Here is a 13,036-nt window from a genome sequence, read left to right on the forward strand (position 1 = left end):
GAAAGATAAATTTGGAGTTTGGGATTAACAAAGACTAACTACTATATATAAAATAGACAACAAGGTCCTACTGTATAGTACAGGGAACTATACTGAATATCTTACAGTAACCTATAATGGAGAAGAATCTGAAAAAATATATATATATATAACTGAATCATTTTGCTGTAATTAACACAACATTGTATATCAGCTATACTTCAATAAAAAAAAAAAAACTGGCCAAAAGAAAGAAAAAAAAAATGCAGGCTTTGAAATCAGGTAGATCCAGATTCAAGTTCTGCCTCTGACAGTTACCAGCTGCGTAAGACCACATCCTCACTTCTTTGACTGGGGAGTTCGGTGACGGAACTACCTACCTAACAGGGGCTTTATCCTTGAGAAAACAACACTTAAGGACATCTAACTCCTCTTCCCCAAGTCTCCAGAATCTGCCTCTTGGTTAGACGCTCCTTTAAGAATCTCTACTTCCCCCCTAGGGTGTGTCTCCAGCACCAGTCTTCCCTTCCCACTTCCTCCCCTGCAAGGTGTCTGGTTCAGTTAGGTTATTATCATCCCATTTGACAGATGACAATGATCATGAAACCTAGGCTGGACTGAAGCAGAGAGGGCTGAGGGGTGATCGGGGGTGGAATCTGGCCTTCTGCCACACCTTCCTGCATTAGAGCCAGGCAAGTGTCTAAACTGGGTTTGCCTGATCCTGGCAAATCTCTTTCCTCCTTCCCTCCTTCTCTCTTCTATCCGTCTTTGGATCAATACTATGGATCCATGGTTGCTTGGGTCTTCTCTTCCATGGAGAGGGCCACCACGTCCCAGGTCTGAGAAGCTATGAGCATCCTCTCAACAGAAGAAGAGCAAGGACCAACCCCAGGGAGAGAAGTTCAACACATGCTTGGCATGGGAAGGGACGTTAAAGGTCGCTGAGCGCCCCCCTGAGGCTCTAACTGAACATCCAGCCTCTTTTTTCAGGGCTCTAAGGCAGTGGTTCTCAACCCAGGGGACATTTGTGGCTGTCACAACTTCGGGGAAGGTGCTATCGGCATCTAGTGAGTAGCTACCAGGGATGCTGTTAAATATCCTACAATACACAAGGCAGCCCCCATAACAAAGAATTCCTTGGTCCAAAATGCCGTTACAGATCAAAAACCCCGCTTCAAGGACAGGAAACATCCTGCCCAGGTGCGAGGTGACCTGTTGTCCATATTTCTCTTAAATTCAAAACTTATTCAGTATAATAGGTGAAAGGATCTGACTGCCCCTTTGGGTCTTCCAGTGGAGTCAGATGGAGCAGTTATGTGTTGAATTATCCATCGTCTTATCATAAATGGCTTTTTAAAAAATTTCTCTTTTATAGCAGAGTTAGAGCATTGTAATGATTTTTTTTAATGATGTGTATAGGTAGGTAACATTAACCATGCATTTCATTGTAGTATTCAGCGAAAGGAGTAGTACAACATATTTGTTATGAAAACAGGGGATGATGTCTGATAGGTTGAAAACTACTGACCTTCTGAAATTTTTGAATAACATTCGAGAGCTGGTACAATGTCTTCATAGCTGACTAGCCCCGCTGCCCATCACCCTCTTCCCGATCTAGCTTAATCCTCAGGCAAGAATCTGATGGTTTCTTAAGCATGGTGTGCTTTCTCCCATCGCAGCGTCTGCTGAGACTGCTGCCGTGGCCTGGCATGCTCCCCCACCCCCGCTCATGCCATATCAGGCCACCTACTCATCCAGGCTGCCGTCTGGATTCCTCCGTGTAAAACTAGGCGGTCCTTGCCTTCCCACACGTTGTAGAAAATAATGGTAATAGTAATTATAGCAATAGAGCTTTTTACAGAGCACAGCTGTGCGAGCCACTGTTCTCAGCACTTCATAGGTACTAGCTCACAGCGATCTATGAAATGTAAACTCTTTTTTAAAAAGTTTTTTTATCAAGAATTGATGGTTTAATGTGACTAATTTTTTTTCTCTTTTTTAAATGGAGATACTGGGGATTGAACCCAGGACCTCAAGCATGCCAAGTGAACACTTTACCATGGAGCCATGCCCACCTCCCTGAAATGTAAACTCTTATTGCCTCATTTTGCAGATGGGAAAGCTAAGGGTTAGGGAAGTTAGGGGATTTGTCCAAATTCTCAGGATTGGTAAGTGGTAGCGTCAGCTGGATGACCCCTAAGCTTGAACCCTTAATACATCTATCTCTGTGCACCTCTGCTGAATGAAGTGTCATGCTGTGTTATTACCTATAAGTGGGTTTCCCTGATGATGAGGCTGTGCATTATGGAAGGCAGGCCTGAGTTTTTCATTCCTGAACCCCTCGAGACTGACACCCTCAGAGTGGAGTCACATCTTAACACAGGAATAAGTCAAAGCCCAAATCACGTAAAGTAAAAAATTATCCCTGGGAATTTTATTAGTGTTCAAATGCTGCTGTGACAAATTACCACAAACTTAGTATCTTAAACAGCACCAGTTTCTTATCTCACAATTCTGGAAGTCAGACGTTCTCAATGGGTCTTGCTGGGCTAAAGTCAAGGTGACAGCAAGGCTGACTTCCTTCCGGGTGCTCTAGGGGAGACTCCATTAATGTGCCTTCACTAACTTCTAGAGCCGCCTGCATTTCTTGGCTCATGGCCCTATTACTCTAACATCAAATCCAGCAACATTGGGTCAAACCTTCTCACATTGTCATCTCTCTCATCGTCTCATCTGATTCCCTCTCTCTTTAGGGCCCCTTGTGATTGCGCTAGTCCCACTCAGATAATCTCCCTATTTTGAGAAGAGCTGACTTACAACCTTAATTCCATCTGCAAATGTAATTGTCCTTTGTTATATAACGTAACACATTCACAGGTTCTGAGGATTAGGAGTAAACATCTTTGAGAGGGACCTGATTCTACCCACCCCAGGAATCCTTCAAATTGCCCAAGGAGGTGTAATATACTGAGAAATACCTTAGGATATTGGTTCACAACATGGATTCTAGAGCAAGATTATTTGCCTTCCAATCCCAGGTCTACCACTTGAGCTGTGTTACCCTAGGCAAGTTATTTATCTTCTCTGTGCCTCAACTTTGTCCATCTTAAGATGGTATAATAACAACAGTGCTCACTTTGTAGGTTTATAAACACTTAAGATGATGCCTGACATGTAGTAGATATTATATAGGTGTTTATCTTAAAAATGCATTTTGTCTGGCTGAGCCTCAGACAAAGTTGCTGGCCTGTCTGTCACCCAGCTGTGAGGTACCTGGGAAACAGAGACTGATTCGCTGTCTTGTTTTTCTCTCACTCCTGGCTATGTGGAAGAGGGCGGTGAACCAACTTTACTACTTAAATCATTTATTCTTTAGGTATTGCCAAGTGAGTGGTTGGGTTGGTAAAAATTAACTGTAGATTTGATGGGGCTTCCTTGTAAATATTTGCTGAATGGATGGACCTCCCTTCCTGAGCTCTGGCACCATCACACATCCTTGCACGTGTCATGCTTGGATGCCCCAAGGAGGCAGTCACGGAGAGGGTGAGAAGAGTGGCACCGGGTTCTGGCATCTGACAAGTATTTGCGCTTCTACAGGGTTGAGAGAGTTCGTTCAGGACCATGGAGAGCAGCTCCAGCAGCCCTCTGCCCACGCAGTCAGATCCCCTGGAAGCCTTTCCCCAGAGGACACTGGAACCAGGTGACATCGCAGTGCTGGTTCTGTACTTCCTCTTTGTCCTTGCCGTTGGACTATGGGTAAGCCAGGCCAGGGGGAGGCAAAGGGGCGGGGCAGGAGACTAGCTCACCGTCAGAAAATAATCAGAACCTAAAAATTTTTTAAAGTGCAGTAAGTGTCGACTGTGTCAAGGACTGTGCTAGGCACGTTGACTTATGTTATCTCGTGTAATTTGCACAGGTCTCTGTGAGTAAGGTGCTATTACTCTACCTATTTTGTAGATAAGGAAAATGAAGCTCAAATAATTTAATTTTCTTATTCTGCTAGTAAGTTAGAGCTGGGGTTAGAATCTCTACTTCTTTCACTTTGAAATCCATGTTCTTTTAAAAAAATGTTTTTAAAAGAGACAATTCAGTCACATGGTTCAGAAACAAAAACAACTAAATAACATACAGTGAAAAGTTTTACTACTACCCTTCTGTCCGCTGTTACTTTTTAGTACATTAATGTATTCTTTCAGAGTTTCTGTAAGTAAATCCAAGCAAATATAAATGTGTATATTTCCCATTTTCTTACATAGAAGGTAGGTTATTATACATACTGTTTTTTACCTTGGTATGTTTTACTTATCAGTGTCTCTTGGATATCTTTTCATGTCAGTACACAAAAGCTTCCTCGTCTTCTTAAAAGTTGCACAGTATTCCATTAGATGATCATACTGTAATTTATTTAAACCTGTTTCTTGTTGAGGGTTATTTGGATTGTCCCCCATCTTTTACTACTAAAAGTTATGCTGCAATAAACAAATCTTGGACACATTATTTTGGATGTGTGCAACTATAATGAAGGATAAATCCCCTGTAGTGGAATTGTCAGGTTAAAGGATATGTGCCTTTGCAATTATGATAGTTTTCGTCAAATTGCCCTCTTAGGGGTAGTGCCAGTCTGCACGCACATCATTAAATGTATGAGAGAAAGTCACATGATCACATCCACACCAACACTGCATTGTCAAACTGTTTCATTTTGCCAAACTGACAGGGAAACACAATATCTCAATGTATTATTGTTTTATAATAAGTGGGGGTGGACATCCTTACATATGTTTAAGAACCACTTGTTTCCTTTATGTATGGTTTCACTGTTTTCCCCATTAAGTTTTTCTTTTATCAATTTCTAGGAACTCTTTACATATCAAGGAGCTTAGTAACTTTGGGATAAGAATGGTTGAGAGGAGGTGCTACTATCTGATTTTCAGGTCAAAGGACTTAAAAACTGCAGCCTACTTCCCCACTTCAATTCGACTATTTGTAGATCATTTCTCTACTCTTACTTCTTAGTTTCCCCTCCTCCAAATCAAGAAGGAGATTAAAGTGCTGGACATCCCAAGGACCACGGATGTGACCTTCTTCTGTTTCCTCCACCTTAGCAGGACGTATTGAGCTGGATGAGATACTAAGAGTCAGGGCTTTTGAGTCAGACAGGATTGGGATCAGGATTAGTGGTACGGGTAGAATTAGGGTGAGGGTTAGAGTCCCTGGGAATTTATATTTTCACAAGAGAATCAGGAGATGCTGATGTATTTGACTGGTTTGGGAAGCCCTGGATTTAGAGGATCCCTTTTAGCGCAAAGAATTCTTTACTCTTGGAGAATACTTCCTGTGTCAGGGTTCAGCAGGAATGAGTCATGGTGTCTGTTTTCTATAGTAAGATCATTTGCAGGGATGAAAAGTTACCATTTTACATCATCCCCCATCCAGAAATATTCCTTTTGCCAACATCCACATCTAGAGGCTCAGAGGAACTTAAACAACTTATCCAAGATCGCATAGCTGCTTAGTGGTCAAAATGTGTCTGCTGAAGCACCTGTAGTGCCAGCTCACTCCTAAAGAGCTCTGAAATCAGGCTGACGTGGGCATGAATGCCCAGCTCTCTAGGAACGTGGCACTAGTTAAGTGACTTTACTTCTGAGCCTCAGTTTCTTCATCTGTTAAATTGGCCTAAGAACATCAACCTCATAGGCGTTGATGAAAATGAGATAATGCTTTAAAATTCTTAGCATAGTGTCTGGCACATAGAACTGACACTCAATAAATGATATTCATTGTGAGCTGTCATAGACAAGCCATGGGCGTAAAACTCAAATGCCTAGGATGGCCAAGTAGGTTATTATACATATGCGAAGTAAGGAGTAATAGGGGGTGCGCTGACCTGAAGAATTTATGTCTCCTCTAAAGGCATTCAAATGAAAATCTTCTTAAAAACCAATGGTCAAATAAAATCTATCTGAACTTAAAAATACAACAAACTAGTGAATATAACAAAAAAGAAGCAGACTCACAGATATGGAGAACAAACTAGTGGTTACCAGTGGGGAGAGGGAAGAAGGGAGGGGCAATATGGGATTAAGGCATTAAGAGGTGCAAACTATTATGTATAAAATAAGCTACAGGGATATACTGTACAACACAGGGAAGGTGGCCAATGTTTTATAATAACTATAAATGAAGTATAACCTTTAAAAACTGTGACTCACTATATTGTACACCTGTAATATATAATATTGTACATCAACTGTACTTCAATTTAAAAAAGAAGAGTGAAGTAACACATTTCAGGTAAACAACTTCCCATGGGAAGTATCACTCAGGGACTCTTGCCAAAACAAACAGACAAAAAAAAAAGCAAAAACAAAAAGAAAAAATATATATATATTTGACGTCCAAGTCTGGCCTGCTGGACTCCCAGTTGATAATCTGTGCCCTAGACCACTTTGGGATGCCTCTGATTGCTCACTTTTCCCTCACTCATGCCTCTTCTTTGTTTCAGTCCACAGTGAAGACCAAAAGAGACACAGTGAAAGGCTACTTTCTCGCCGGAGGGGACATGTTGTGGTGGCCAGTAAGTAGTCTTTGGTCCAACTAAAGTCACTTCTCAAAGACCCTTCAAGTGCTGGTGTTCTGTCTAGCCTTTGCTCTCTCAGGACTCTTTGGCTCCATGTTGTCTGGAAGTCAATGTCTAAACTAGAGAAGGCTTAGCTTCAACTCAAATTTGTTTGGACAAAAAGAGAATTCATTAGCTCACCCAAGGGAAAAACCTAGGGTTGGTCTGGTTTCAGCTATGGCAGGGTACAGGGTCAAGTGATGCCACTAGGACCTGGTTCTCTCTCTGTTTGTTCTCCCTCTCCCTCTTTCTGTCTGTCAGCTTTCTTCTGGAGGGTGCCATCCCCAACAGGTTCAACATTGTGTCAACAAGATGGCGGACACTTTCATCCTCTCAACTTCCAGCCCAGCATGGGAAGAGCACCTGCCTCCATGGCAGTATGCCTAGGAAACCCCTCATGTTTGATGGTGCCCCATGCCTCTCTCTGTGCCAATCACTGTGACCAGAGCAGTCTGATGTGCTAACTGACTCAGGCCTGGGTCACACACTCAATGCCTAAGCTGGAAGGGATGGGGAGCATGGAGCCTCCTCTGAAGCATATGTGATGAGAAATGGGAGGGACTGGACCCTGGAGGAAAACTGGAGACCATTACTGGGACAAGGTGGAAAGGATGTGGAGAAAACAACTAAAAAATACAACAGCCCAATTAATAGTTTCTTTTCAAGGGAATCTAAAGGCATTACCAAATACACACATGCACACACATGTACACACATGAACACACACGTGCACACAGGATTCTGTTTCATGCGCCCTGGGTAGGGGATCAGCAATAATAATTTTTATTTATGATCTCCTAAAATAAGCGCTAAATCTTTGAACTAAGAAGAGGGAAGACATCTCCCATTTGCAGTGAGTCCAAAAGATGTAGGATTTAAGATGCAGAGAGATAACAGGTATCTGAGCCTCTGAATAATGAAATGTCTCGAGACAATGACCATTCTGTTTTCAAAAGATACCAAAAATGAACTCTGGGTTATATATTCAACTAATTCATTAAAAAAAATTTCCTTGAGAAATATGTCCAGCACTGTGCCAAACACAGGACACATCAGAGAGCTTGTCTTCACCCTCAGGGAGCTTGTAATCTAGTGCAGTGTTTCCCAAAGTATGAGCAACAAGTCCTCCAGGACCTTTCAGATGTACACAGACTGCATTAAATAACGTCAGATTACATAGTGGGAACACCATTTCTTTTCCTATTCGCTGTCAATCCTCCTGGTTTCATAAAAGAAAAAGGCACAGTTTGGTATTAATATGCCTTTACCATCAATGACTAATCTCTGTGTTCAACAAAAAGAATGCAAGTCTCAAGCTAAGTAACTTCGTAGTCCAGACAACCATAGCCAGAATTTAATTTTTTTTTTATTTTCATTTTATTTGTATAGTTCTTTTCTATGTAGAGAATGTGATACTGGTTTTCCATTTAAGGTTGTGAATATATATATAGTCACTTAAAATTATAGTATTAATATTATATATATATTAATATGTAATATACTAATTGAATCATATAATATATAATTCATATATATGAGATTAAGAAGAAGCCAATTTAAGGTAAAATATTAAGTAAATAGCAGGTGCAGGGACACAGAGAAGGCTACAAAGGAAGTACTCGATGAGTGCGTTTTAAGAAATGCTGGTCTAATGGTCTCTGTGATGAGTGATACTGAGTTCCCAGCATTCAGTAGGAATACAGCAGCCCACAAAAAAATGTCTGCTTTTGCATGTCACTTCTGGGACCATTTCTCTACTTGTACACCTTGGATTACCCTCTCCCAGGTCAGGAAGGAAAGGGAAGTTTTGGAGCTTTCTTTGCTTTCTTCACCCAAGGAGAGTGACGTCAACATGAAGGAGGTATGGTTAAGAGTATGGGCTTTGGAACAAGTGCATCAGTTAGCTATTTCTGCCTCACAAACCACCCATAAATTTAGTGACTTACGACAACTAGAGTGTATTATTTCTAATGATAGCATGGCTTGATGGGGTGGTTCCTCCCCTGTACTCTAGATCCATTCATGCAGCTGCATTTAGATGGTGGCTGGGAAGGACTGGAAGTCCAAGATGGCTTTATCCATAGATTGGAGCTCTGGCAGAAATGGCTGGAAAGCTAGGACTTCACTCTCTCTATTTGCCTCTCATCATTTAGTGGCCTGGCCCAAGGTTTGGTTTTGTTTTGTTTTTTTACAAGACATCTGATTCCAAAGGGCAAAAATGAAAGCTGCCAGGCTGTTGAGGGAATGCAGCTAAGGCAGTGCTTAGAGGTAAATTTACACTGTAAAGGTTTATATTAAAACAGAAAGACATCAAACTGATAACCTGACATTTTACCAAAAGGACCAGGAAAAGAAGAGCAAACTAAATCCAAAGCAAACGGAAAGAAGGAAACAATAAGAGATTGTTATTCAGCAACATATAGACAAGATTATACACCAAGACCAAGTGAGACTGAGTGAGACCTAGGAATGCAAGGTTGGCTAAACATACTAAAAAGTCAATCAGTCTAATACACCATATTATAGAATAAAGGACAAAAACTACATGATCATCGCAATACATGCAGAAAAATCAATTTGATAATATCCTACAGGCCTTCATGATAAAAAAAAAAACACTTAACAAACTAGGAATATAAAGTAAGCTTCTTTACCTGACAAATGACATCTACAAAAAAAAAAAAAAACCAACCCACAATTAACATTATACTTAGTGGGGAAAGACAGAAAGCTTTTCCCCCAATATTGGGAACAAGACAAGGATGTCCCCCCTCTCCATTTCTATTCAGCAATTTACTGGAGGTTCTAACAAGGCCAACTTGCAAGAAAAATAAGTAAAAGGCATCCAGGTTGAAGAGGAACAAAGCTATCTCTATTTGCAGATGATGTGATCTTGTATATAGAAACTCGTATGTAACCCAGAGAAAACTACTACAGCTCATAAATGAATTTAGTAAATTTGCAGAATATGAACAATATAAAAAAAAAGATTAACATTTTAAAATATTAGCAATGGACAATTTAAAAATGAAATTAAGAAAACAATTCCATTTACAATAGCATCAAAAGAATAAAACAGTAAGTTTAACCAAAGAAGAGCCACACGTACACTGAAAACATCACTGGAAGACCTTAAAGAAGGACTAAATAATTGGGAAGACATCATGGATTCATGGATTCAAGGTCTCAATACTAAAATGGTCATAGTCCCCAAACTGAATTACAGATTCAACACAATCCCTAGCAAAACTTCAGCCGCACACTCCACCTTTCTGGCAGAAATTGACAAGCTGATCCTTAATCCATATGGAAATGCAAGGGACCCAGAATAGCAAAAGTAATCCTGAAAACGAAGAAAAAAGTCAGAGGGCTTATACTTCCCAACTTCAAAACGTACTCCAAAGCTGCAGTAATCAAGAGAGTGTGACCCTGGCATAAGGATGGATCAATGGAATAGACTCAGATGAGAACCAGAGACTAGAAAGTCAATAGGGGGCACTGCAGCCCTCTTACAAACAGCCCTCTCTCTCTCTCTCTCTCTCTCTCTCTCTTTCCCCCTCCCTCCTTCCCTCCCTCCCACTCTCATCTCTCTCTAGCTCTGTCTCCATTGCACTTTGTCCTCTCTGCACGTCTCCCTCATTCTCCTTTTTCTCAGCAGAGTGGCAGTGATGGGCACACAGCTGAACATGCTACTCAACACCCCCATCCCCATTCTACACACACACCTCCTTGAGTCACAACCCCCCCCCCCCCCAGTCTCTGGATGGACTCCCAGTTCCAGATTCCCAGGAAAGAGAAGGTAATTGGCCCAGCTTAGGCCAGGTGCCCAGGTCTAGCTGTTCCAGTCAATTGAGACCAGGGATTCGAGTGATTGTCTTGGCTGCTTAGGGCCCTACTAGGAGGAGGGTTCTCTACTTTGCTAAGTTAGAGGCAGAGCTGGGGAATAACACAGACCCACTGGTTCTCATCATAGAGCACTTTCTGTCATACTTCCCCCTGAGGGATGCTGCGTACAGTTGTTCAAGTTGTGCACCGCACAACCCTGGGCAGCATTATTGGGTGGGGGGCACAATCCACAATTTAGGCATCATAGATCTGCATGTTTGTTATGCCAGTTTCTGACAGTTGGAAGTAAAAGAGCCTTTGGGAAGTTGAGTCTTTTCTTAATTTGAAAAAAAAAAAAAGGTGCTTAGATAGGTAAGGGATGGCCCCGCTTTCTCCACTTCTTTTGTCTTGGTCCCTCTGGATTATGGGAAGAACTGGGGGTGGGAAGAAGCTACTCCAGACCTTGGCTCCAAGATCTGACCTGTCCGTCTCCCCACAGGTGGGGGCATCCTTGTTTGCCAGCAACGTTGGGAGTGGACACTTCGTTGGCTTGGCAGGATCAGGGGCCGCCGCGGGCCTTTCCGTAGCTGCTTATGAATTTAATGTAAGTGTTTTACCAGGGCACGGACAGCTCCCCTGCTCACCCTCTATCTAATAGGTAGATCCTGGGGGTCAGTTGTGTGACTGCCCTGCACTTTGAAAAACAGGGTGGTGCTTTATGAAAACACAAACACAAACATCAAGGGTGCTCTCGGTTAGCAAAATCAGTTTGATTTACAAGTCTCAGGCCCCCTCCCTGTGTTTGCTTGATGGGAGCCCATAAAGCCATGACCCCAGCACACATATGTGTGAAGAAGGTTCATACTCTCCCCCATGTGGATGCAGAAGATGGACAGTATTGTGGGACTGGAGGGTATCTCTGTGTATTACGTATCAATTGACCATCACAAAAATAACAGGGTTCAGTGGTTCTTGATCTTTTTGCAACCTCATAGATACCCAAGAGATAGGATGCGGTCTCCTGTGCAACGGAGCTCATTCAGGATGTGGTTTTCGCTGAGTGGGAGGGGATACGCTTATTAACAGTGATCTTCATCGTCATGATGACTAACATTTTTAAAGTGCTTGCTCTGTGGCACAGACCACATCCATCATCATATTATGGCACTCAATTACAGACTAGAGCCAGACTGCCTGGGTTCACACCTGGGGTCTAAAACCTACACTCTGTGTGACCTCGGGCAAGTTATTTAACCTCTCTGAGCCATGTGTAAAACAAGAATAATGGTACCTGCTATATCGAGTCGTTACAAGGACTAAACGAATGAACGCTTGCAAAGTGTGCAGAGGAATGACTGGAGTAGTGTAAGTGCCAGGGAGCACCATCTCACTGATTTCCTTGCCACAGCCCAGAGGGGCTCTGTGATTCCGATTTCACAGGTGAGAAGAGTGAGTCTCAGACACCTGTGTAAACTCTTCCAGCATCACCAGCTACTCATCAGTGTGGCTCCCCTGACCTCACAGCCTTGTTTTAACCACCGTCCAAGGAGGGGAACCGGGTGGGGTGGGGGTGGGGGGACAAAAGTGTGTGAAAGGGGGACGCCAGGTTTAGGAGACACTGCACTAGTTCCGCCCTTCCCTGCTTCATCCACGTCTCCCATTTACACGTGGCAACATGACGGCCCAAGGAGAGGGAGCGACTCAGTAAGAGGCGGAGCCAGGCCAGGCGCCGAGGGAAATCCAAATCCGCACCACGATGTCCAGAGTCCGGACTCTGTTTCCTCCCGCAGGGCTTGTTTTCCGTGCTGATGCTGGCCTGGATCTTCCTCCCGATCTACATCGCTGGTCAGGTGAGTCTGAGGGGGGTCGCGGTGCGATAGAATAGGAGGACCCTTCGGAAGGGTTAGCCCTGCCTTCCCTCCCTCCCACCAGCGTCCCCCTCTCTGCCCTGGGACATCCCTTACATAGTCCCTAAGAGGTTCTGCACTGGTGAGGGCTGATGGGCGGTGAGACAATCAGGAACCCTGTCCTTAGCAGTTCCCACCTAGTAATGGACACTGAAGACACACGTGGGGCTTCCAGGGGCTGGAAGAAATGGGGGCTCAGAATTTTTTTTTCAATGCTAAAACACAAATGTAAAAGCCACAGCCTCTTCTAAATGTTTAAGCAGTAACATATTACTGCTTTTAACTAAAAATATATACTTATATATATATTTATGATCCAGTGATTTTTTTTTCTTCCTTTGCACCCAAAACCATAATAACTGAGTTATTTCTGGCTGATGTGAAATGGCAACATTTTTGTTACAAAATCATGCTGCTTTAGACTTTTTGAAAAAAATCATTTCTGATCTTATTAACAGATTTCTGGAATGCATGCTGGCTAGACTTATTCTATTTTAGATGTTCTACTGGACAGAACAAGATCATACAATATCACAGGGTTATTCATCAAGAGATAACTGATTTTTAACTTTTTATTATGGAAGTTTTTAAAAAATACACAAAGTAGAAAGAACTACTTAACGACCAGAGAAATCATTTAAAAAATCTCTATGTACCAGAAGTAAGGCAATCGTGGGCAAAGGGCAGTGATGTAGGGAGAAATAAT

The 13,036-nt window shown here is 42.5% G+C and overlaps 1 protein-coding gene across 3 annotated transcripts in view; it reads left to right on the plus strand.

The window, feature by feature from the left end:
- The window catches only part of SLC5A11 (solute carrier family 5 member 11), a 56,616-nt gene that overhangs the window by 11,623 nt on the left and 31,957 nt on the right, over positions 1 to 13,036 (plus strand). For all 3 annotated transcript variants that reach the window (XM_031433025.2, XM_064478530.1, XM_064478531.1), the window contains 4 exons: positions 3,577 to 3,735; positions 6,485 to 6,556; positions 10,923 to 11,027; positions 12,214 to 12,273. In XM_031433025.2, coding sequence (XP_031288885.2) covers positions 3,601 to 3,735; positions 6,485 to 6,556; positions 10,923 to 11,027; positions 12,214 to 12,273 — 372 coding nt within the window. In that variant the 5' untranslated portion in view covers positions 3,577 to 3,600. The remainder of the gene's footprint in view (positions 1 to 3,576; positions 3,736 to 6,484; positions 6,557 to 10,922; positions 11,028 to 12,213; positions 12,274 to 13,036) is intronic.

Source organism: Camelus dromedarius, chromosome 24 (assembly GCF_036321535.1).
Source record: "Camelus dromedarius isolate mCamDro1 chromosome 24, mCamDro1.pat, whole genome shotgun sequence".
Taxonomy (NCBI): Eukaryota; Metazoa; Chordata; class Mammalia; order Artiodactyla; family Camelidae; genus Camelus; species Camelus dromedarius.